Source organism: Corylus avellana, chromosome 4 (genome assembly GCF_965113065.1).
Source record: "Corylus avellana chromosome 4, dhCorAvel1.hap1.2, whole genome shotgun sequence".
In the NCBI taxonomy this organism is placed as follows: Eukaryota; Viridiplantae; Streptophyta; class Magnoliopsida; order Fagales; family Betulaceae; genus Corylus; species Corylus avellana.
Genome location: NC_142493.1, coordinates 35,629,587 through 35,655,200, shown reverse-complemented (window position 1 = coordinate 35,655,200; position 25,614 = coordinate 35,629,587). Strand labels below are relative to the sequence as shown.

The following is a 25,614-nucleotide window of genomic DNA, read 5'->3' as shown; positions in this document are numbered from 1 at the left end:
GGAAGAACACGTGTCAAATGGTAATCGTCTGAGTCTCCACTAATTCCACCATCCCATCTCTTTCCCTCTCTCTGCTTATAAATAATATCCGCTCTGATCCGGAATCTTCATTCGAGACTGAGACACTGGAGAGACAAAAAAACAAATCACGGAACAGAGAGAGCAATTAGGGCTTTGAATGGGGCGGAAGAAAGTGGTGCTGAAGCGGATCGAGGACAAGAGCAGTCGCCAGGTGACCTTCTCGAAGAGGCGAAACGGCTTGATGAAGAAGGCTCGCGAGCTCTCCATTCTCTGCGACGTCCAGGTCGCTCTCATCGTCTTCTCCAGCCGTGGCAAGCTCTACGAGTTCTGTAGCGGCAACAGGCAACTTGCTTTTCTTTTTTCTCTGTGTATTCTTTTTACGCTTCAATTACACTCTGTTTAGTTGGTCCGAAACTATTCCTCTGAGCTTTTGAAATCGAGGAAACGTAAACAACAGAGAAGCTCCAAAGCCATTTTTCTCTACTTCCACTGAAAATGTTCTATGCATTTTTATTCTTGTTTATAATGTTTAACTGCGTATTTAAGTTCACTAAAAAAAATCGCTTTGAACTTTTTTGATCTTCTTTAAATTGATTATTATATTCATCCTTTCTGTCTGAATGTGGTGCTAATGTTAGTTTATTGCTAGTTTTTTGATTACTACTTGTTAGTGGACGTCCGAGGGATACAACCTTAGAGGGTTTCCTTAATTTTTGTCATGGCTTCTGGTTTGTTATGTTTCGTCATGATTCCGCTGCACTCCACGTGCCTTTTGTTACATTCGTGAGGAATCTCTGCTCTCTCCCAAGTTTGTCGCCTACATAAACTTATATATTTGTTCTATTGTAGACATTAAAGGTTCCAGCTGTAGTTTACAGAATGTAGGCCGTCAGCCTCGTAATTAGATGTTGTATGTTCTGTCTCATATTGGCAATCGTGTTTTTTTTTTTTTTTGCATTTAAAGACGCTGAATACTAGAAAACCCGAAGAACGTATCTTTCATTTGGCGGGGCTAGGTAGGATCGCCCATTGGATCAAGCTAACTGGTAAAGAAGATCCACCTTGTTGGCAGTTGTTTTTAGTGCTAAGCACCAACAGCTCTTGTCAGTTGTTTTCAATGCCTAACACGCGACTGCACATAAGAATGATGAGACAGAACTAGCCAACGCATTCCAAAAGGAGTGGCTCTCCTTGTGGTTGACCGAACCATCCTTAATTAATAGTCTTTGAGGGTGGCTAAATGATGCTGAACATAATAAGAATTGCTCTAACAACATAGAATAATAAATAGAAGGTTATAAGGTAATTCAGAAAGGAAAAGAAAGTCGAATAGGGTTGAGAACAAACCCGAGCTAAATCCCCAAGTAAAAAGAGGATAATCTATGAAAAATACTCAAAATTCGAATGTCAAACTAAGCCCACAAGTCAGGCATAAATAGCTTAAAAGGTCCAAAAATTACAAAAAAATGATAAAAATGTCTAATTCTGAAAAATAAAACTGCAAATCAAAACAAGGATTTCGGTGATAAAATATTTCATAAGGTTTTAATTGAAATATTTCCTAAAATTGCAAAAAATATTTTGAAACTCTAATTCAGGGGGGAAACAACGGATTTGAGTCCAAAAATAATGCTCACTTAAGAGCTTTTCATAATTGGTGCGCCGAAAAGAGCTTTTTAGATTGAGGCCTTATGCGCGATTCTTATACTTGTAGCAAATGTTATACCCGTTTTACTGCACACCGCACAATATTGCCCCAGTTGTGCCTAATCATGTTGATTCTTTCTATTCTTTCAATGATATTCTCTGTCGAGATACGCCAACACCATCGACTTAGTATCGGACAGTTCAGCATCTCTTTGTCCTATAGGGGTGATTTGTCCACTCCCATTAGGAGTCTAGATGAGCTTAAGGGGTCCAGATTTGCATCACTAAAGCTTTGATTCTTCTGCCATTTGTTGATGTTAGGTTTTTTGTTGGCCAATTTGATGCCAAAAATTATTGTATGTAAGTGCAATTTGGTTGGGGTAGCTTGCACTTGGGTATGATTGCTAAAATCCATCAAAATGATGAAGAACCGAGGAATTCATTCAGTATATTGGTCGCTACCGTCTGGACAAGTATTGTTATTAAGAAGCTACTGAGACACTCGTTCGGTACTCGTCTGAACGAGTCACGTAAGAGTTGAATTGAAGAAGCCCTTGAGAACCTCGTTTGATAGGAGTCCAGACGAGCCATATTAGAGCACTAGCAGCAGCTTCCCTTTGATTTCTCCCAAGTTTAGGGCACAAAACTACTTTTTCATTCCCTATGAAAATATATTTCACAATAGTTTCCCTTACCTTTCCCTATATCATTAAAATATTATTTCTTTACAAAATACAAGTTTCTTACTTACCCTCACTATTTTCACAAAATCTCAACACAATCCCCAGTTAAAGACAAAAAGATGAAAGATGAGAGAGGAAAGAGAAATATTTATATTAAAATAATGTATAAAGTGGTTCCCTACACATTGGAAAATACTGTAGCAACCCTTGAGGGTTGGTTAAATGTAGGGAATCTAATGTGAGTAGGTTTTTGTGGTTTTTTTTTTTTTTTTTTTTTTTTTTTAATTTTTAAATTTTCCCTAAACATAAGAAAGAGAATGACATATAGGGCATCTGCTGCTAGTACTCTTAAAAAGTAAATTTGAAAGCCTCGGGTTCGGATTATATGAAGCTCTTGATAAGCTCATTTGCAAGGCCATTTACTATAGGTCTAGACAAGGTGAAGATCATACGAGTCCCAAGATGGTTGTTTTCAAGCCTGTTTGGTGCAGGTATGACCGCCACTAGGATATAAATTGTGAAGCCCTAGCCTAGTCCGAATGAGCCTACTTATCCGTCTAAACACTGCCATAAGAATCACACATTTCAGTGTTTGATTTGGACAAAAAACTAAGATATTGGCTTAGGGTATGTAAGGATTACTATGCACGACTTTCAAGGTGGCTGAAGCCGATGTTTATGTGAGCCAAGAGCGAACTCAGAGTTCTAAGTTTTTTCTTCCAAATCTCTATTGTAGTTTGATAATCCACACCCGAAAACCATTAACCTTCAACCCCTGGAGTTTCTGAGCGTAAGAGAAAATCAAATAGAGAAGATTGATCAGTGTAACGACCCAGGAAAAAGCGATAGCCACATTTGCGCTATCACCCAAAAAAGACTAGTCAATTTTGCAGTTTCCCTAGAATTCATTATAAAGTCCAGTTTCACCTAGTAACTAGGCAATGTGGAACTTAGTATTCATGACTATCCACCCTATGTGGGTTATTCCTCATCTTAGCAATATGGGATCAGGGTGTTACAATTAGAGTTCTGGAGCTACTGCGGTAGAAACAAACAAGTTTGGTACAAGAGTTATTTGCAAATATTTTGTAAATTGAATTATTTGTAATTTAATCTTCTATAGCGGAGTAATTTCTTGAGTTTGACTGCTCCAAAGTGTTTTACCTTTGAAGAGTTCTTCAAAAGATTTCACTTCGTCACCAAAATCCTATTAGAGATTTTGGAGGAGTACATATAATGAAGTTCCAATATTATTATGCACTATCACCCAAAAATGACTAGTCAATTTTGCAGTTTCCCTAGAATTCCTTGTAAAGCCCAGTTTTACCTAATAATAGGCAATGTGGAACTTAGCACTCATGACCACCTACTCTATGTGGGCTGTTCCTCTTCTTCCCAATATGGGATTAGGGTGTTACAATCAGAGTTTTGGAGCTACCGCAGTAGGAGCAAACAAGTTCGGTACAAGAGTTATTTGCAAATATTTTGTAAATTGAATTATTTGTAATTTTATCTTCTATAGCGGAGTAATTTCTTGAGTTTCACTGCTCCGAAGTGTCTTACCTTTGAAGAGTTCTTCAAAGAGTTTCACTTCTTCACCAAAATCCTATTAGAGATTTTGGAGGAGTACCATATATGTTGAAGGCCCAATATTATTATTCTTTAAAAGATTATAAATGTTTTTTGTGTCTCTTTATTCTTATATCTTTTTGTTTAATACAAAAAGCAATTCATTTTCCAAAATATCTATGTAAACTAGAATCTACATTTCCTTTTTACTCAATGTAATTCAATAATATCTACATTTTAATTTCTAATTACAAAGGTTTATGTAACTAGTTCTTATTATTCAGCTTGGCTAAGATCCTTGAGCGTCACCGGAGTCGCTTTAAAGAAGAAATGAAGACATCCAATGGTCTTAATGACATAGAAGTAAGTAGTTACTTTTTCATTCATCTCTATTAGAATATCCTCGGGATTTCTTGTACTTATGTTATAATATCCTTACGATTTCTAACATAATTGCCTTGCATCAGACGGGATTTCTTGCCCTAGTTGCCTATGATTAATATCATGATATTTGTCTTATTTTTTTAATGTAATTATGTAGGAGACTTTATTCTCATTAATTATTATTTTTACTCCATATACTGTATCAACAGGCCATCTTTCACTATAATAGGCCTACTCTGTTTTTTTTTTTTTAACGAATTATACTAGGCATACTCCTTGTATAGTTATAACATAAGAGCAATACTCTCTTTTAGGCCAAATATGCCTCTGATCTTCTTTCATGAGTTGGGCTAACAAACAACAAAATTATTGACAATCCTCTCGAGTCGAACACCAAACTTCGGGCTATTGATGGTGAGCTACTTACTGATGCTACTCTCTACAAACAATTGGTTGGATGTCTCATCTACCTCACAGTCATTCAACCAGGTCTTGCCTATGTGGTTCACTTGGCCAATTTATGACTGCACTACGCTCTGTTCATTTTATGACCATACTATGCTCTGTTTACTACGTCAAGCTAACGAACAGTAAAATTGTTGTCAGTCCTCTCGAGTCGAACACCAAACTTCGGGCTATTGATGGTGAGTTACTTCTTGATGCTACTTTCTACAAACAACTGGTTGTTTGTCTCATCTACCTCATAGTCATCCAACCAGATCTTGCCTATGTGGTTCACTTAGCCAATTTATGACTGCACTACGCTCTATTCACTTTATGACCAAGCTATTCTTGGATCCTCCACTATGTGAAAGGCACCCTTTTCCAGAGTCTTCATTTTTCATCTCCTTCATCCTTTATCTATGAATGTATTTTGATGTTGATAGGGTAGGTGGCCTCATTGATCATCCTCATTTCTTGACGCAATGAAGAAACAATTTGTAGTTGCTCGTTCCAGTACTGAGTCTAAATATTGTGCACTTGACGCCACCTATGAACTTTTATGGCTCCACTAGTTACTACGAGACATGGGTGTATCGCAGAATACTAGCTGCCCTATCTACTATGTCAATCAGAATGCCATTCAGATTACACACATAATGATGTTTTTCATGAACTTACGAGATTGACTGCCATTTTGCGCATCATCATCTATAATATGGAACTCCCTGCCTCTGTCCTATTGCCTTTATTGATCAATTAGCTGATGTTCTTTCTAAAACCCATCCTTCTCAACTTTTTCATGCGCTTGTTTCCACACTCAAAATGATTTTTACAGCACCAACTTGTGTTTGCGAGGAAGTTAGAATATCCTTAGGATTTCTAATATAATTGCCCACATTAGAAGAGATTTCTTGGCTTGAGCCTGTAATTAATTTCATGATATTTTCCTCATTTATAATTTAATTATGTAGGATATTTACTCTCATTACTACTTGTATTTTGTACATTGTATCAGTGGGTCATCTTTGAGTATATGAATAGACATACTCCTTGTATAGTTAGAACACACAAAACAATACAGTTCACTTCTCCACATCTCTCTTTTTTCTTTCTTTCTTTCAACAGTCTCGAAGTTAGACGACTATTTGATTGAGAAAAAAATTCTGCATCAGGTAACTCAAAATGTTTAATAAATCCATTTGAATAATTTATTAATGAAATTCAATGACTGGAAATTAGTTTCTTCCCCTGTTTCCTAAAACAGTTTCTATTGCTTGCGAAACAAAACTTATAAATACATTAATACCCAAAGCAATTATCCTGATATTTCAAGGAGCTACTTTCGGATAATTAATCAGAGGAAGTTTAATTGTTAGATCCCCTCTGAATCCATGTGTAATCGTTGAGAACGGCAAAACTGCTAGCTCAGGGTAAGTGTTGGGTCTGATCAGGGAGAACTACTTGACCTTGTCCAAAATGCATATTTCATATGCGTGTAAAGACATGCCCTTTTTAAGTTTAGGTGGAATTTGAGCTCAGGCAAAACTTAGGAAAATTGCTAGACTATTAATGCATTTAGTGAGCCTTGTTATCGTGCAGAGATGGATTTAATGGTACTAGTGAGATGATCAATAACCTTGTATTTCCAAATTGATACCTTTTTTCTGGATTTTGATATACAAAAGGGGCCCTCCATGTCCCATCTCCATTTCTTTGATTTTATGGACCCTCGATGTTCTAAATGGTGGCATGTCTTTGGTGGTAGACTTATTTGACGTATTCCATACTTGTGTAATGTCCCTTTTGGCTTTCTTAGTAATACATCTTATTTGTCATCATGGTGATGGGAGTATAGGTCGTATTTTATATGGAAATTGTATCAACTACACATTTAAGGTCTCTCTAAGATCAAGCATGACTAATAATTTGAGACTTGTACATAATAGATTGCTGTCACTGACTAACATGTATTTGGTATTTGAACCTCCACTTAATGAGAGAAAACAGTCAATCAGTACTAGATTTGGACAACAAGCGAACTTCTCTTATGGAAGTCTTCATTGGGAATAGCTGTGGCATCATAATGGTGACGGTGATGCTGAGTTTTCTTGGGGGGGGGGAAAGAGTGATGCAAAAGTTTTCTGTTTTTTTCTTTTAAAAAAAAAAATGTTTTCTGTCGCTGCATATATGAATTTGGTGTAATATTCTTCTTTTGCCCTGCAAGGAGGGCATGTACCGTATTATTGCAAGGACTGCTGTCTCTGATACATAATGGTTAACTGCTAAGTTTCTTGTCAACAGAGCTACCATCCAGAATATGCAAATCAAGAATCACATGTGGAGCTACTAAAACTAGTACAAAAGTAACTATTCTTTCCTTATATATTTGCTCTTCCTAAATGCTTATCGCTTATAGTTGATGGATTCAAAAAATGTCGCATCCTTAGGCAGCTAGAAGGGCCAAATATTGAGCAGTTGAGTGTGACTGACCTTGCGCAGCTGGAAAAAAAGTTTAATACTGCACTTACATACACGAGATCTAGAAAGGTCAGTTTTGTCTTTTCCTTTTTTTCAATGAAGATTATAAACTCTTACATTATGTAAACCCTTGAGTGTTGCATCTAGAACATGGAATGCTGGCAAACCATAAAACTCATTAATGTCCAGATTTGGGCTATATTATCACTCTTCTCATCCTATTCTATCTAAGAGTTGTACTTGTAGTACCATATGATTTTCAACTGTTCTGTTAGTTTTGAATAGTGGCTGCTGATGGATAACTGATAGTTGCACACTAAAAATAACTAAACTAACTCCACTTAGGGGGAGAGTACCACATATTGATTGCGAAATACTCTGCCTATTTTATCTCAATCTTCTACTCTTTATAGAAAATGAAACCAAACTCCTACTCAAACAATTTCCTAATCCTAATCCTACTAAACAATTGCTCATAAGAGCTTATTTAGTTTTATAAAACTCTTCTAAACAATCAACTAGACCACTGCAACAACAAACTGCTCATCAAAGCTTATTGAAGGAACAATGACTCTTCTAGACAAATCCTACTCCAAACCTACTTCTGTCAATATCTGCTGCTGAACATCTTATGGCCTTGTCCTCAAGGTTCAAAGAATGAATTTGTAGACAAGACCAAACCAAATACCCCCCCTCATTGTATGATATCCACTAACCAGCTCTCTTTCAATGAGAGCTAGTCCCCGAACAATTGAAGCTCTGTATAATATAATTCCACCAAAAGTTCCTGCTTTTGTGTTGCATGTGCTAACTCATATGCATGTGGGACCTTGCAATTTTTGGGATTTTGCCCTCAATCTTTTCAAGAGCTTCAGTCACAAAGTTGGATTTGTCTTGTTTCACAATATTGTGACTCCTCATCTTTTTCCACAGAGGTGCTAGCTCATCCTCAAGAGGTAATATCGCTTCCTCTTCTTCTTCCTAGCCAATGCCAATTCCGTGGAGTGGAGGCGACACTCTTGCTTCAACATCAGAGCCTTCTTTTCCTCCACAGGCTTCTTTGGTTGTTTCTCATCTTTCATCTTTGTCTTCTCCTCCTATGGTTTTTTTCTCCTCCCTTGTCTTCTCTTCTGCACATTTCCCTCTCAAGGATAAACTTCTGAACTCGGTACGTGATGTTGCAAGCTGCTACAACATGTGCTCAAAGAGTTGCTCTAAACGATCAACGCTATGCTCCAAGAGTCGTTTCAAACGATCAGTGTGGGATATCGCTGGCTCTAATACCAATTAATGGACAACTGATAATTGCACACTGAAAATGATTGAACTAACTCCACTTAGGACGGGAGAATAAGACAAATTGGTTACAAAATACTTTGTCTATCTTATCTCAATCTTCTACTCTTTATGGCAAATGAAACTAAACTCGTACACCAAAACAATCTTTTAAATCTAACCCTATTGCAACTAAACTATTGCTCACACCATCTTATTTAGTTTTATAAAAAAATTTCTAAACGACCAATTGCTCATCAAAGCTTATTGACTCCTACAAGGACTCTTCTAGACAAATCCTACTACAAGTCTGCTATAAAATGTGGCATTTGTGTCTTGCTTCAACCTAGAAAGTCAGATTCCAGACACTGTGTTGGGGTGCATGGCTTTCTATTTAGCAGCACCATAGGGTTCAGGCAGATATTGCAATGCACAATGGAAACTCTACCGGCTTGTCCACTTGTTTTCTTATATTCAAAAAAATCTCCATCATCTTGAGCAAGGTCATGAGTACACCCTGAGATATAAGCAGGTATAGGAAGTCATGTTGCCAGATCTATCTTGTTCCAAATATTCTTGTACACATAATTTATTGAAATTTCTGTGATTACATGAAGCCAGGGCATTTTATATAGTCTTCAACAATTTTCTTCGTTAATCTGTTCTTTGTAGTCTAGCCAAATGTCTCTGGCTTTTATACTGTAGTAACTCTTCTTAGGCTTGTTCTACTATCTAGTTAACGATTGAAACATAAGGAATGTGGGTCAGAGATTCTTCCCTGGGGACTTTTGTTTTTTTCTGATCAAAAATTTCTTACCATATGAACATTTTTCACTTCTTTCCCCTACCGAATTTAAAGCATCGGCTCGTAAATATTAAGGGATCCTTGCAGCTTTAAAATTTAACCACTAATAGTCACATGCAACTTCAATCATTGTAGGTAACATTTCTCAGTCATGGTAGTACGTCTGGCTAAGCTAACTACATTGAGTGAAAATAATGTATTTAAGTCTTTCTAGTTTTTTCTTTTTTTTGACAAGTAATTAGCTTCATGGAGAGGAGAAAGGGGAGATTTTAATTAATGACCACCGTTTCTTGAGGCATGGTCATTTACCATTTGGGGTCATTCTTTCAGGTATTACTGATTAAAAGAATTAAATTCTGACAAATACCTATTTTAAATAAGTTCCATTAGGAATAATTTACTAAACTATGTCCTCAGGATCTAAAGTCAAATATCCATTCGGGAAAATTATGCAGCACGGAATTGTCTGCTATTTTGTATTGTTGTGCTCCATTCTGCCTGCACAAGAAAGTATCATTTGACCTAGGATTCCATCTGGACAAGTTATATTGCTATTCCTATTCATTATTGTTATTTATTTTTTCAGAGACAGCTGATGATGGAGTCCGTAATGAGCCTTCATGAAAAGGTATGCAATTGACATTGCTCCTTTGGGATATTTACTTTGCAGACCTCATTTTTTGATGTTAATTACACAACTTGAACCTTGAAGGAAAAGTTTCCTCTTAGTTTTTGTGAATCCTCAAAAGGTCAATGTGATGTGATGAATTTCTTATGAGCCGGACTATAGTTACTTCTTATTAAGACATTGATTACCATATCAGGACTCCACTTGAATCTTGAAGGATAAGTTTTCTCGTATATTTTTGTGAGTCCCCAAATGGTTAATGTGATGTGATGAATTAAGATCCCTTATCAGCTGGATCACAGTCAATTGTTATAAGACGTTGATTACCATATGGGGAGAAAGTTTCATCTTATACAACTTTTACTGCATCACATTTATCTAACCCTGCAGTTTGCTGGCTGCTTAAATCAGTAAGGCTTGAACACTGCCTCCTCTGGTTTTTGTAAGAAATGATGACCACTTGGTAGTTGTTGCTTATCATACAATGAAATTATTTTCCTTCATACCCAAATTTTTTGAGAAACCACCCCCCCCCCCCGGCGCTTCTACTTCAAAATCTTTGGGTCATTTGTACCGTCTATGAAACCTTGCCTGCTTTAATGGTTCTTACAATATGTCATAGTAGAATACCAAAATAGAGATGTATATCCAATTATCCCTCTCGATACTCCTCTACTTTATATCATTCATGAACCCATCAGACCGTTCAAAATCTTGGTGTTTTAATCTACTCCCAAGAATTTGGAGATATGCTTTTAACAAACTTTGTTGTAGGTTGTCTGGTTTTGTTATTAGATCCACTATTCTGAAATGATCTAATCATGCCTACTCCTTTGGATTACCCTGTCTCTGGCCAACTTTCGGATTAGGGATTTAAAGCTGCGGCCTAGGCAATTAATAGAACATCGTGAAGAGGAAGCATTCAGTTCAGATTTTAACATGAAAAAAACGAACTGCTGAATTATCTGTAAGAAATAGCAAACATAGCCCCTTGTATTGTACATAAATGTGAACACAAAAATCATCATCATCATGTATCCCAACTACATTAATGAGCTAGTAGAAAAAGAGTTGAAGAAAGAAAGTGCAAGAACTTTGGTTTATTTGGAAAAGCACCAGAAATGATAACTGAGAGCAAGATGAAGAAAATTGGGAAATAAAAAGCATAGCATGATTCAGTTTCTGAAATTGATTGTCTGCATGTATCTGTCTGTATTTTTTATATATGAATTGCAGCATGAATTGCATTGGCCAATTGTGTCTCCTTTGCTATGAACAGGAAAGGATGCTAAGAGAAGAAAACGAGCTATTAGAGAGAGAGGTAAAAGCATAGATAAAAAGAAAAGGCCACAGTTTTTTGAACTATTTTGTTTAAAGCATTACTAGTGGCAAGATAACAAAGAGAACTAAATCATTATTGGGGTGATTGTTTGTTACTTACAGATTGCAGCGATGAAGAATAGTGAAGGCAGAGCTGAGGTGTTGATCGGGTTAAGTCTACATGAAAACAGCCCCTTGCCTCATCCTCCGCAACCAGCAACACTACGTTTGCTTCCATAGCAGGTTAGAGCTGGCATCAACAGGTGCTTCACATAACCTGCAGTGATAAAAGGAGCCTCTGATACTCTTTACTGGTCACCTTTTGAACATTTGAGTGCATGAAATAGCCTACCGTGTACCATTTAAAAGTTGGTTTCTAAGTGTGTCTCCATTGCTCGAGTGATTCATAATCTTGTGTGCTCTGGTTCTTTATTATGACAATAAAATAATTCAAGGATGCCATTTGTAGTTTCTTACATGTTTATCTGATCACCCGACCTTTACCAAGATGTTTGCAATGTAGTTTCTTACACCATGTGGTAAAGAAGAGCGACAGAGACGAGGAAACACAAGGTGGTGGTGGTGGTAACTAGTAGGGTTTGGAAGATTGCAAACATCCATGTGGAACACTTAGCGGCACCGCATGCATGCTTAAAAGGTGAGTTGCTGACAGTCTAATCACTCTCTTCTAAGACACATATGCCAATGCATGCATTCCCAATTATTTGCCTTAATTATAACATTCACCGCCAAGTGGCGGACTTTCTCCTCTATATTGGGTTTCTTCGCTCTCAAGAACTAGGTTCGTGTAAGTGTGTGTGAAAAAGAACTAGGTTCTCTTATCAAAGCTGACTTTTGTAACCTCACCGCCAAGTGGCGGACATTCTCCTCTATATTGGGTTTCTTCGCTCTCGAGAACTAGGTTCGCTGACTTTTGTAGCCTTTGGAGTGTGTTAAAAGCAGTTTAATTTTAGTGTCTTTATAGACCTATAGTTTCTTCTCAGCTATACCAAAAATGGCACTGGTCACAGTTGCACGTTCTAGTAAACCATTTTTGACATGACCCGCAAATGGTATACAAATTTAACATAAAATTAGTAGGTTATGATTGAGGGTATGACCCATTTAATTAAATAGGTTAAGTTTAAATTGAGTTATATAATCTTGTACCCATGCCTTGACACGACCTAACATGTAACATTTATAGCTTATAAGTTTTGACATAACATGCAAATCCTACTCAAATTAACGAATTAAAGTTGAAAGGTTTGATCTATTTATTAAATAGATCAAATTATAGTTAAATATACAATCGCATATTTATGCCTTATCACAATTTGAATCCAGGAACACAAGTCATCCCTAAATCCCTAATAGTGTCATAGAAATATGTCCTACTGTTATGGTCCATTATCTCTCTCAGTGCCTTACTTTCATTGGGCTTAAGCCCCTCTCTCTTTCTCTCTCTCTCTCTCATTTTACGGCAGTAATGCAATATGTCGCCTTTTTAAGGTTCACTGCTTTAACGTGGTCCATTTTTGTGTTGGGCCGTGCATGGTTAGAATATGGGCTATGATAAAAATTTGCGGTCTATGGTCAAAATGGAAAATCAATCAAATTTGTCTGAGGGGTATAAAGTGGCAAAGTCAGGTTTTATACCTTGGTAGCTGAACTAGTATATGGAAAAACTTATAACAGAACAAACAAAAACCAAAAAAATAAGTCAAGGTGGTCTGACTTTTTGTTACAACAAATCGAAGAACTTTCCATTACAGAAGCGAAACACAATGACACAAAAAAATTTCTCAATACTAGTCAACTGTTTTGCACATATTTTTTGGCAAAGAATTTTGAAAGAAAAGGGAAAAGGGAATTGATTGGTGGGATATTACAACTAGAAACGAATTTTGAAATTTTAACCCAAAAAAAAAAAAAAGAAGTTATTTATTAATGAAAAAAATAAAATAATGAAATAGTTACCAAACAAATCATGTTAATGTTAGTATAGAAGTCGGTAATTAGCAAGCTCACGTTAGTTGACCATTGCATGTGTTTTTTATTTTTTATTTTTTTAACAACGCTTGGGTTTCTGTCGAGGAGGAGCAGTTTTCATAATGCATTCAAAAGTTTGTTAGCTGTCTCTAACTAAAATAAATTCACTCCTCTAAATTCTAATAATGACGTTCGATATGAAAGGGTACTTCTTTCGATGCCTCTACGAAAGAAGTGTTCATTTGTCAACAATTAGGTGTTTAAATTAATGAATTTGGTTTAGGTGCTAAAAAAATTAATTAGCATAAAATCGCTCACTTTTCTTCCAAATCAAACATTTAAATATTAATATTTGATAGAAGTCCTTGGAATCCAAGGTGGTAGGGTTTGACAAGACATTTCAAATTTAAAGCAACATACCACCAAGTTCACAAGTTATCGTACCGAATTTTCTGGGCTTCCCACGTCATTGCTTAACCCTTGGGCTTCCCAAGTCATTGCTTAACCCACGTGCCAATAGTAAAGTTTTGAAAAGTGTTTTGAAATAGTTTGATAAATTTTTTATATTATTATTCTTTCATTTATTAAATGCTGAATTTTTTTCTCAAATACGACTTAACCAAGTAGATTTACAATTACGAGCCTACCGACAAATTTGGTGGCCTGCCAGGGCATGTCAGACAGATTTGGTGACCACCGGTCAGTTCTAGCAGTCTCGCAGTGGCCGTTAGTTAGCTCTAGAGGCCTAACACAGCTACCACTAGGATTGCCATACCACAATGCCACCACCGACACCGTGGTCCATACTGCAATAATTTTTATTTCTATTTTTATCTTTTCCTTTGTTTTCTTTTTTTAAAATGAAGTATTTTCCCAAAATAAAATAAAAACAAACTATTACATTTCACACTCCAGGGTAGTGATCGCCTAGTGACAATTACTACGATAGTCCACACCAAATGGTCAACCACCATAAGGTTGACTAAAGTTCATAGCACCGTCGCGGGACTGTCAAAAGTTCTTGGCAACTACTGTAAGACCACCTAAAGTTTACGGAGGCTGCTGCAGCTGTCCAAATTTCACATAAAATGGTGCAAGGTTATTGAAGCTTCATGGCAATTGTCACAAAATCTCAAAAACAGTTAATTGCGGCCAATGTTGGGTTACTAAAAGTTCATGACGGCTGCCATAGGCCGCTCAAAAGTGTTTTTCGTTTAGTTTTTTATGAGAGTTTTGATTTTTGAAACGAGTTTCTAATTTGTTTTAAAAAGTGTTATAGCACATCATAACAAACAAGTGAAAATACAAAAATAATTTTCAATTTTATATCACATCATAACAATTTTTATTTTTTATTTTTAAAAAATACACCTCAACTTTCTAAAACAAAAAATACCACTCAAAATATATGGACGAAATAATCCGTTCCGTTCATTTGTCTGTATAAAAATTTGATTTTGAATTTTCAATTGGTGAAGGTCGTTAAAAAAGAGAGATGTATAATAGCAATTTATGATTTCTTTTTGTTCACTCTTTACCAATTACCATATATTTTTACCTGTTATCGGTTATCACTCAAATGGGTGTGCAGTTGTACAGTTTTTAATAATTTTTTGGTGAGAGTATCGACCAAGTTAGTTAGAACACTGATAGCAATCATATATAAATACAATTGCCAAACTATTAATTTCTATCTTAGGCTTCTGTTTCTTTCGTTTTGTTGTTTGTTATTGTGAAGTTTCATCTTTTTCTGTTGTTTTAATTTTTTGTACTCATTTCTAATTTGCTTTAAAAAAAAAAAAAATTAAGGATCGGTAAGAGAACAGAGAGTACAATTGTGGGACTGTTAAAATTACTGTTCAAACCATACCTATAGATCCACTTGTTAGGAATAGGTGGGTCCGCAACCTCTTGTGAAATTCGAACAACTTAATAGCAAAAAAACAAATTAACTCTACTTATAGATAAGGAACAGCCCCAGGAAGTACTCACACAATTGCAATCCCACAGGCCACAGGGCCACAAATATATAAAGTATTTAATGAATGTCCTCTTCCTGACCTTTTTTTTTTTGTTTGTTTCTTATCACTGTGGGAGAGGGGGAGTCATCTTCCTGACTTTGTAACGTAACTATCAAATATTATATAATTTGAAATAGTTTAAGAAGACACTATATTAATATTTTAATCAGCATGGGAATCCATATCTTCACTTTCCCATATCATAATTTATCCTTTAAAACACGATAGACTTAAAAATTAAGTGCATGTTTCACGAGGAAAACTATCATCCTAATTGAGGCTAACCCGTGATGGTGGGTCTTTCAGTTTTCATAAGATTCAGGATTAAGGCGATAAGACATCCGAGTCGCGACAAGAAAACTTTTATTGCCAAGCTTTGTACTAAATTTAGCTGCCTTTGCCCGTAAACCATGTTGCTATACAAAACATGATTGCCCACAATTATTGACTCTTCCTAATTATAATTATAGGAGTAAATCTAGAAATTCTTTATATATATATATATATTATTCTAAAAAGAATTTAAATCTAACCTGCCCAATACCATTATTTTCACGAAGTTTTTGCTCAAAACTCATGAGTATTTTATGAAATTTATCTCCATTTATTTTGTTTCTACGACAATCGTTTGTAGAAAACATTTATAATTAAAACATTTATCTTATAATATTATACCAATGAGGTTATTCTATTCTTAGACAGATTTGTTTGTTTAGTCCAAAATCTTAACTCCAATTGATGAATACTGAATAATACATATTTATGTGAAAAAAAAAAAATTAAATTATTCAATTTTTAAAAAATAATACCGAATAATAAAATATTTTTAAAATTCTGGTGAAATTGTGAAAACCACATTCAGCCCCAAGTACAAAGTTATTATCCTCTGTGGGATAATTAGTGCGAGCGACCCGAGGAATCTGCGCATTACGCCACGCGCTTAATCAATATACGTGAGGCTGTCCACAATTCGTTGAAGATAAGGTCCCACGTCACCTGGCCACATATAATCACTCTGGTCTTACAGATCACACCCACTCCACAACACGGAGCGTTCTCTAAACGCGCACTTATTACGTGTGGGCGTTATCTTACCCGCCACATAAAGCACGAGCCCAATTGGAACGAAACACCACGCACACAAATTCTTTTCATATGTATCTGAAATTTTCTCCCTATCCAAACGAAAAGAGTTTCGAAAAAAGCGAAGCAGAGCTGACTCTGCAATCAGAATATCACCGCCGCGTCTCTTTCTCTCACTTTCTATCTCTATTTTCTAGAATTCGTCTGAAGAATTTCCTGGGAAACAAACAAAACCCTTGCCTCTAATAACTCTCCACTTGTAGTAACGTTGAAGTCTCTCCAATCAACTGAACCGCTGTAGATAAAGTTTCTGAGTCTATCCGCTTGCCTCGTTTTTCGCGAATTTTTTTGTTAAGATTTTATCTTCCTCGTAAAAATTTTCTCAATCGGATAGGGTTTCGAAGATTTCGTCGGAAAATCTCCATTTTCCCAGTAAAAAACGAAAATGATGAGAAGGCAGCAGCAAGATCAGCAATCAAGGGTTTTCTACGAGCTCTCCGCTCTGGTCCTCAACATCCTACGATCCCCGCCGTCTCAGATCCCGTTCCCCGACCACTCTACGGCGGAGGCGGTGTCAACGACGTCGTCGTCGTCGACGTCCCGGCGGTCATCTCCGGCGGCACAGATCTCTCCTGCGGGGTTCGCTTCGCTGCTCCTGGGGATCTCGTTGGCGCTGATGCTCTGCGGGTCGGTAACCTTCTTCATCGGCTTCATATTGATGCCATGGGTTCTCGGGCTGGTCATGGTGTTCTACGTGGCGGGGATCGTCTCGGCCCTATCCATGTTGGGTCGCTCGCTTCTTTGTTACGCCACGGCGCCACCCACGCCGCGAAAGGACATTCCTGGTGAGAGATATTCTCAATTTCTTGGGTATATATGTGTTTTGGTTTGTGTAAAATTGGTGTTTGTTTCTTTGTTTTATTGGAATTTATTGCGTTGTTTCTTGCTAATTATGCCAAGGAATTGGTTAATACTTACGGATTTCGGAGATTCTGTTCCGTATGTTTTGTTTGGTTCTTGGACAGCACGTGTGAAAGGGAATTGAGTTGCTTATAAATTGGGAAGCTAAGCGAATTTTGTAGATTTCTTCCGATTTGAGTACTTTACAAATCAATTAATTTATGATCTTGGTGTTGGGTCTGGGTTCGTGTTTGGTTCTCGTGGTGTTTGGGTTGGTGGGGTTTAGGAATTATATGCAATTAGGAATAATTATTTAAATTAATTATGCAGAAAATTGTTTTTGAATAGTAGCGTGTACGTTTCTCAATTGGATGTCATGGCTTAAGAGGCAATTGAGGCGAATGTCATTTTTGCACAAGAAATATACAAGTTTTTAAAATCTTCTTGGTCCTTCCACCTCACAGTTCATCCTGCTCAATCATAGTCAAGCTCAAAACTTTTTAACTTGTTTCTCTTCTGCCTCATCCATGGCCTTGGTTCTTTTTACAGGAATTTGAAATCTCAGGGTCCTCCGCACTTTCTTTTTGATTCATATAAGACTTCATTTCACATCGGAATCTTTGTACATGTGAGGTATACGCATAGAGAAGATGTGAATTTCAGCTTAACGGCAGGATTTGGAAAGATTCCGTAGATACATAGGTCAAAAAGTTACGGTAGCTGTCAGTAGGCCCGGCTTCATTGACCACACACTAGATGATTTTTGCTGCCGTGTGGATATCTTATCAAGCAAATAGTACAAAGTTTCTTCTTCTTGGATATGGAATAATTATGTGATTTACCAACAAGCGAAGGAGAGAACAGAAGGGCGGGAAAAGAGGGGGGGGGGGGGGGGGGGACTTCAGGTTTTAGATTGATTGAAAAGTATCTCATTTTATCAGATATGTGGGATACTTTATGTTGGTAGTTAACAACGGCAAAGATGGGATTATCTTTTTAGCTCTCATTTATATATTCTGTGATAGTTTTTAGCTGTTATATAGTTTTTAGTGTGTGATAACAGTTGATATGTTTTTTGTTTTGTTAGTTTGCTTGATTATGTTAATTTGGATATCCAGACAAATGATCGGACACCCAAGTGTTGTGTTATTGCTTATTTTGTCAATGAACAAATAAATTAATAACAATATACAAGTCTTCATTGTTCATTTTAATGCCAAAAGGCTAAGTACCTGCCCTTCTTCCTCATTCTTTTTTTACTTTTCTGATGGTGTATTGTTGTTTAGTTATAGTTATTAATTTAACATAGGCATGAATATGTATTTAAAGTTTTGATATGAAATCGCATTTGGCAAAAACTATGGTATTTGAGGATCTTGCTATCAGTGATTTTTCTACGTTACCTACCTTGAACGATCGATCTATGAGACACAACAGCTGAGAGAGTTTGCTTGTACTGTGATGCTGATAAGGAATGTTAGTCACATAAAATCCATAGTTCTTGAACATTCCTTTACGCATACTTATCTTGACAAGTAAATGGAGTATGACAAGCATGAGATGAATAAAAATTGAGGCACCCTCCGCATCTCCTATCAGGTTGGGAAGAAAAATCGTGGGAAAGGGGGAGGGGGGGTGGAGTTGCTTGAATATAAGATTTTGTTTACTATTTATGTGCAGCGGTGTTCATGTTAAACAGTTTGGAAGATTGCTGATTAACTTTTTCTTCCCCTATGATTTCCCATTTATGCAGCATGGAAACTTTTGTGAAGATTAAAGGTGGTTCGGAGAATTATGTAGGGGAGGATCTGAGTGGCGGCAACGTCCCTCAGCGTATTGCTTCTTCTAGCTTGTGGATAATTGTTTATTTATGAGTTACTGGATGTGTGGATATTAGTTGATATAGTGAATTGTTAAAAGATTTTTATGTACTACACTACTACTGCCAAACGAATTCCAAGTTGTGAGAAGAATTAGGAGGGCTTTTCCCAGTTTCTTTCTTCTATGCTATTTCGTTTTACTATAAACTTTATGTATCCTTCTTCATGGATATATACAATTTTACCTTCTTCTTTTTTCCCATCTTTTTGGAACAAGATCCTGATTATTATCTTCATAGAGACGGCGATGATAGAAATGAAAGGAGGAGATGAAAGAAGTGAAACCAGGCTTGTTTTTAAAAATATACTTTTGAGTGTTAATCCTCTTTGTTTTCTCCTTTCAAAATAAAAATATCAACAAATAATTTAAAATATAGAACTTTTAAAACTGTTTTTTCCTTTATGTTACATTAGAATTTTTTTTTTTTTTTTTTTCTTGAAAAAGTCATTTTCCTTATTGGATCATGGTTTTCTGGCGTGGAGTTGGGTGTGCAGTTATTGCTTCAATTATTAATAACAAAGTAGAAAAATGAATATAATAATGAGGATAAAGTATTCTTCTGAATTGGGTTTGAGAAATTTTTTTTAACACAATCTATAAAAATAACATGTGTTATTTGAACATGTATTTTTAAATAATAGGGACAAAGTTGAAAAAAAATAATATTAAAAATGTATGTGCATTTTATATGTTATTAAAAAAATATACATGTTATTTTTATAAACTGGCTTAGAGGAAGTTTCTTTAATCTAGTTTGGAGGAAGAGAAATGCTACTCATCTCAAATTATTTTTTAAAAGTTGACTCCTAAATAATGTATCAAAATTTGGTTTCTAAATTATTTGTGACTATCTTATGAGATGGTGACATATTATTTATGAACCAACTTTTAAAAAATAAATTTAGGATGTACCACTCTTTTTTTTTTGGGAGGAAAACTAATAATAAAAAGCCTGATATTGGGGTATACTTTAGACTTGTTCAAGGATAAGGTTGGTTGTGGGTCAGGATGAGAATGGTAAGAAGCTTGCTTATCTGTTTCAGAGTCAGATACGGAGGCTTCGAATCGAGGTTTCTTAATAAATAATGAGTTGGTGGGCTGTCAGTTTTATCACTCTTGTCTCTTTTCTTCTTTTGGGGTTTTCTTCCGGCCCTGGCTCGTTTTATCGCGGCTAGTTGTTACAACTATCTCATTATTATTAACAGGTAATGCTGAAATAATTTATTTTCATTTTCATTATCTCCAACTCGCATAAATGAGCCATTACTATTTGCTTCCCTTCAAACATAATTGAGATCTACTGCATTTGCCCTCACTGGTTGGTTGCAAATTTCAACACGCAATCCCTTCCCCGGTTTCCCTTACTTGAATAAAAAAATATTAAAAAAAAAAATTCGAACACGCAATATTATTTAGCAGGTTGGTGAGGAATGGTTAGCATTGCTTACAAGAAACAGCAATATGAAAAAGTCCTTATAAAGGCTCTTTAATGTTTTTTTACTTTAACTACTAACTCTGAACAACAAATCGGTAGAAATCCAAATTCAGATGAACATGGATGAAACCATGGGCCTTGCAACAGTAACTGGGGCGTAAGAATTAGGAGTCTAATTGGGCCAAGACATGGCCGGCTCTTTTTGGATATCACTTAAGCAAATTTGTGGTCCAATTGTAAATTGCAGTCCATCACCAGCCAAGTTGGACCTTATCCAATGTGGAATCAAAGACAACTTCGGCAAATAGATCCAAAACTAAGGCTGCATTTCTTTCAAGAGAAATTGAACAAATACTCATCTTTAGGAAATGTTGAGGCCCATTGGGCTTTGTCAACCTCCAACTCTGGTCTTGCTTGTCGGACTGTCAGATTCGGCAAAGTCACGTTGGTTGATTAAGTTAATTATAAGATTCATAAAAATTAAAATTAACCAAATATTTTCAGGCGATTATTCATGTACGCAGACAGTGGCACTGATGCTGAATTGACTCACCTTTATCTTAATTTGTTTTTCAAAATCACAGACGTAAAATTTCTAATTTTCCTACCTTTTATCTTAATTTTTGTTTCCAATTATTAAAATCCGTAAGGAGGACCCAATTAGAAAGAAGAAAAAAAAAATGTCATTTAGCTTAATTTGGGTAATTGCGTGATAGAGTATAATCATAAAAAGAAGATGACACAATGCACAAAACTAAAACGTGTCCCTGAAGATCCTAACCGTTCCGTGTATCTTAGATATATAATTATCATCCAACGATGGTGAGCGAATTAAACACAACATAAACCTCTCATTAGAAATTTAATCATCAATCACTGTTCAAACTTGAAAGCAAAATAACAAAACCGGAAACATTAACAACCAAAGACAGCAACAGTGAACAGAAATTAGGCAGATCGAGCCAATTGTATGTGTACGTTTTAGCTGATCATCCGGTGTAGATGTGGACGCCAACAGCGATGAGAAAGATGGTTATGATGCCGAAGAAGATGATGGTGTGGACGAGGATGGATATCCCACTCGTATGCATGTTCCCAAACTCCACCACTCTGCCCCTCCCGGGTAGCTGAAACAACAGCCCCGGGCTCAGCAGCACGAAGAACACTACTGCTATCACCACTGGACCCCAGTCCGCCATGTTAATTAATTAATTTCCACGTAATTCTCTCTAGCTTTAATCTCTTTCCTCTCTGAAACTGATGATCACTAGTACTCGATCTCTCACGTACATGAATAGAGGAACATATATATAGTAATCCAAACAAGTTTTCTATTAATTGGGTTGGAATGGCAAGGAAGAAAGGAATAAAACAGAGCGTATATCTGAAGAAGAAGATATCTTGGGTTGGGTGCCTTCACATAGATGCCAATCTCATGCGTACGCGTCAACACGTGACTCGAGCTCTTTCAAAAGACCACATCATTTTCCTAGCGATGACAAGATTTATCAAATTTTTATTACAATGCTGAGGTTGTCATGGGATTTGTTCTTCTCAGATACGGCACAATTATTTCAAAATATATATGCCAATAAAAATATTCTCGACACTTTTTCAATCCAACCAATCGGCTACAGCTAGCCGCTAGCGTCCTCTCATGGAGAAACTTATCTTTAAATTAATTAACTGTGTTAAATTACAGGATCAAAGGATTTTAGTTTATTTCTCTGCTCTTTTTTCCTTGGACGATTGGTTCTTTTCTTCGTAAATTGCCTGCCACGACTACGCCTAATTATTAGCATGGTAGTGGGCGATATTGTTCAATAATATGAACTATAATGAGTCATCTTAATTTCTCCCTTCTTCCCTTTATTTTATAGGCTAAGCTAACTAGCTAATTAAGCATCCTCCATTAGAGTTTTACTTTAATTATTTCTCCTATTTAAAAATACAATTTAATTCCAGTTAAAATTTCATTAATAATTTTCTTATTACCAGCTATTTTCAATTTGTACTCCAGTGATCATCTGCACTGTTGCATGTTCAAACGTGTTATAAATCATCCAATCACTCTTTGAGTCTCCAAACATCATAAAATATGCTCAATTATTTTTTTGGGTCCTTGTCAACTTTCTCCGAGTATCGTAGACTTCTATATCTTTATTTTCCTATATTTATATAAGAGAAAAATGAAAAATTAGTTCTTATGGTTTACCTGATTTTTGTGGTATCAAAATGAACTTAAAGGTCCTCAAAGTATGCCAAAAAACAATTTAGTCCATAGCGTCAAATTCTGTCTACTAATTTAACAGATTTTGTTAGTGTGACACTGACTTAAATATGACAAGTATCACAATTTTATTGGTTCTAAAGTTTTATGTTATCATAATCTGTTAAGTTAGTAAACGGAATTTGACTGTAGGGACTAAATTATTTTTTTGGCACACGTTAAGGACCTTTGAGTTCATTTTGATACTACAATGAGTTAATTGCAAATTAAGTAAACCACAATAACTGATTTTGTATTTTTTCTTTTATATAAAGGGATAGATGTAGATATATTATATATTCATATACAGATTTGCAAAGGTGTTTCTTAGTTTCTTTGTTTCATGGGTGACAAAGACCATGTATGGTTTAAGTAGAGTCCTTTTTGGGTTTGCTTCAGCTTGGCTTTGGAAGTTCAGATATGATATATGTTTATGTAACATTCATTTTAGTTTTAGGTTGGTGTGTCATTTTTTTATATTTATTCTATGACACAAATAATTTGGTTTGTATTAAGATTCTATAAAGTTATTCTTATGGCCGAGATCACATACAACTCATCTATTTAAAAAAGTAGCTAAATAATTCAAAATTTATTTAAACAGATAAATTTTATATAAGATCTTTCTCAACCTATAATTTATGTAAAAAAATTGTAAAATATCTGGATCCCTACAATCACTATCACATGTTCTCCCTTACTCCCACTTAATTTACCTTTAAATATAAATGGGGTGCTGATGATCATATCATCTCCAATTCCTAAGGTTCTTCAAGTTCTAGCTACCATCCGGATCGGAATTTTTTTTTTTTTAATTTAAAAAAAAAAAGAGAAGGTACTACTGGCCATCGATGAGCATATAATTAACGTACTGTGTTGAAGCATATGGTTTTTACAGCCATTTGAGAATAGAAGAGAGCATTTTGTCCATTCATAAGCTCAGCCAATCAAACAATGGATAAGGCTCATCCCGTGTCAATACAACCACCTAACTAGATGTTGCTAAAAAAGCCAGCACATGCGCGCAGCTGCGATCACCACACAAATACAATGCTCTATTGCTCAGGCGCCCAAATCAAATGCTTGATTTATATTTCTATCTTCATTTAAACTATTTCTGCGCAACTCTACTCGATGTTAATTATGGAAATTAACAAAAATATTAATTGCTTTCCCTAGTCCCAGTAACCAATTATTATATATATAAGCAGACAGAGACACCTCCACTATGTCAATTGGCGAAGAATATATAAATGTTCCGATCCTGTGCATGCACTAGCCCTTCGAAAGCAGCATTTTGTCTAGTTGGGTAATTCCTTGGGCTGTTGCTCATTCCCATTTTGAAAAATCATTTTTCTTGCTCTTAACTCTTTAAGCAACATAATTTGCGTAGGCATAAAATGTAAGCTGACACTACTAAAGATGAATCAAATCAGAAGCCCTGGCCTTCTCAATATTATTAATCAATAACTAGAATTAACACATATAGAACACTCTGCGATCATGTTACAAATGAATAAAAACATACACCCCCCCAATTCTCCTCCTTTTTTTTTCTTTTTTTTTTGGGTTGGGGGGGTTAACCAAGATACAAGTGAACCTTAATGGCGAGCAAGAAGATGCAAATGAGACCAAAGTAGAGGAGGGAATGGATGAGTATGGATGCCCCACTGGTCTGAAAGCCGCCAAACTCCACGCAGCCGTGGCGCCCTGGCACCTGGAAAAGCAGACCTGGAGTTAACAGTATGAACAGCACCACAGCCACAAGCACTGGGCCCCAGTCCGACATCCTTCAGCCTTTCCGATCCTTGTGCACCCTCGAATCGTGGAAGAGAGAGAGCAGAGGCAGAGAATACACACTAAAGAGAGACTTTGGTGTTTATATAAGAAGGGAAAGAGAGAGAGAGAGAGAGAGAGTAGAGACTAAATAGTACTAAAGAGAGGCTTTGATGGGAAGGAAAGTAGATAATTAAAGAGAATATGGGGCGGAGGTTTAGGGGAGTTGGTCACCTGGATCCACTTCTGCCGACCCACTTGTGTGACCTGTGCTTCGCACGTGACAACTGGGAATAACGTGCTGCCCATGCTTGCTTTCAACGAATAATTAACACTACTTTTGTTCCAGTTCTTGTGGGTTGTTAAGAATATGTAACGCAGAAGCAAATACAAAGTGGAATTAGATTAGACGGGGGATATTGTACGTTACCCTTTATGGCCCGTTGGGCATTTAGTGAATATTGCGTATAATCAGGGCTTTGTTTAGCTGATGGCCCAACTTGTTGATGGGCATTGTGTCGGTCTGCTAATCAAACCCAGGCCTATTTCCCAACATAATTTTCCATTTGCCTTATGTTAGCACGGGCCCCCCACGTGATGTGACCCAAGTACGTGTGAGGAAAAGGTCAAGGTCAAGGTCGAGGTCAAGAGCAAGTTGGAACCAAGTGTGAACCGATCGAGTTCACCGAACCTTACCTACCATAGTTTGACCTCCGGTTCCTCGTTTTGTAAAATAGGAAAAAATTATTTTCTGCTCTTCTTATTCTATACTATGAGCCACTAGTTATATGTGGTTTTTGTCATGACTCTTATGGATCCAAGGGCTTCCTAAGTCTTAAAATAATGCGTGGAAAGTGAAGTCCGTGGACCTTGAACAATTCTCACCTCTCTATTGGCTTCACATTCAAATTCTTTAATTTGTAGAAGGTTATGTAAAATAGTTTGAAAGTCATATTTAAAACTCTTCCTATTATATGTACAACTAGCCACTAGTTATGGGATC

At 36.3% G+C, this 25,614-nt stretch overlaps 4 protein-coding genes across 5 annotated transcripts; 2 read left to right on the top strand and 2 right to left on the bottom strand.

Moving 5' to 3' along the window:
* Positions 1–12,242, top strand: LOC132177176 (agamous-like MADS-box protein AGL27). 2 transcript variants are annotated; one of them, XM_059589420.2, is made up of 8 exons: positions 1–363; positions 4,205–4,283; positions 7,050–7,111; positions 7,196–7,295; positions 9,893–9,934; positions 11,214–11,255; positions 11,378–11,497; positions 11,778–12,242. In XM_059589420.2, the coding sequence occupies exons 1-7, from the start codon at positions 179–181 to the stop codon at positions 11,492–11,494; spliced, it is 627 nt and encodes a 208-aa protein (XP_059445403.2). In that variant the 5' UTR covers positions 1–178; the 3' UTR covers positions 11,495–11,497; positions 11,778–12,242. The 2 variants fall into 2 exon arrangements, with proteins under 2 accessions (XP_059445403.2, XP_059445402.2); XM_059589419.2 differs by lacking the exon at positions 11,778–12,242 and having other exon boundaries at positions 2–363; positions 11,378–11,726.
* A 4,152-nt stretch (positions 12,243–16,394) lies between these two features.
* Positions 16,395–19,332, top strand: LOC132179613 (uncharacterized). The gene is made up of 2 exons (XM_059592356.2): positions 16,395–17,195; positions 19,004–19,332. Exons 1-2 carry the CDS (start codon positions 16,796–16,798, stop codon positions 19,018–19,020), a joined length of 417 nt encoding a protein of 138 aa, XP_059448339.1. The 5' UTR covers positions 16,395–16,795; the 3' UTR covers positions 19,021–19,332.
* Positions 19,333–21,349: 2,017 nt separating this feature from the next.
* On the bottom strand, positions 21,350–21,900 carry LOC148586650 (uncharacterized). Its single transcript, XM_088515780.1, has one exon. It carries the CDS (start codon positions 21,763–21,765, stop codon positions 21,556–21,558), a length of 210 nt encoding a protein of 69 aa, XP_088371906.1. The 5' UTR covers positions 21,766–21,900; the 3' UTR covers positions 21,350–21,555.
* A 2,364-nt stretch (positions 21,901–24,264) lies between these two features.
* On the bottom strand, positions 24,265–24,746 carry LOC132178487 (uncharacterized). The gene has a single exon (XM_088515781.1). It carries the CDS (start codon positions 24,622–24,624, stop codon positions 24,415–24,417), a length of 210 nt encoding a protein of 69 aa, XP_088371907.1. The 5' UTR covers positions 24,625–24,746; the 3' UTR covers positions 24,265–24,414.
* Between the last annotated feature and the right edge of the window lie 868 nt (positions 24,747–25,614).

Excerpts from the sequence above, each read along its gene's own strand:
- LOC132177176 (XM_059589420.2), top strand. The coding sequence starts at position 179 with ATGGGGCGGAAGAAAGTGGTGCTGAAGCGGATCGAGGACAAGAGCAGT. Across the intron at positions 364-4,204 it reads GAGTTCTGTAGCGGCAACAG|CTTGGCTAAGATCCTTGAGC; the intron begins GCAACTTGCTTT and ends CTTATTATTCAG. Across the intron at positions 9,935-11,213 it reads TAATGAGCCTTCATGAAAAG|GAAAGGATGCTAAGAGAAGA; the intron begins GTATGCAATTGA and ends TGCTATGAACAG.
- LOC132179613 (XM_059592356.2), top strand. The coding sequence starts at position 16,796 with ATGATGAGAAGGCAGCAGCAAGATCAGCAATCAAGGGTTTTCTACGAG.
- LOC148586650 (XM_088515780.1), bottom strand. The coding sequence starts at position 21,765 with ATGGCGGACTGGGGTCCAGTGGTGATAGCAGTAGTGTTCTTCGTGCTG.
- LOC132178487 (XM_088515781.1), bottom strand. The coding sequence starts at position 24,624 with ATGTCGGACTGGGGCCCAGTGCTTGTGGCTGTGGTGCTGTTCATACTG.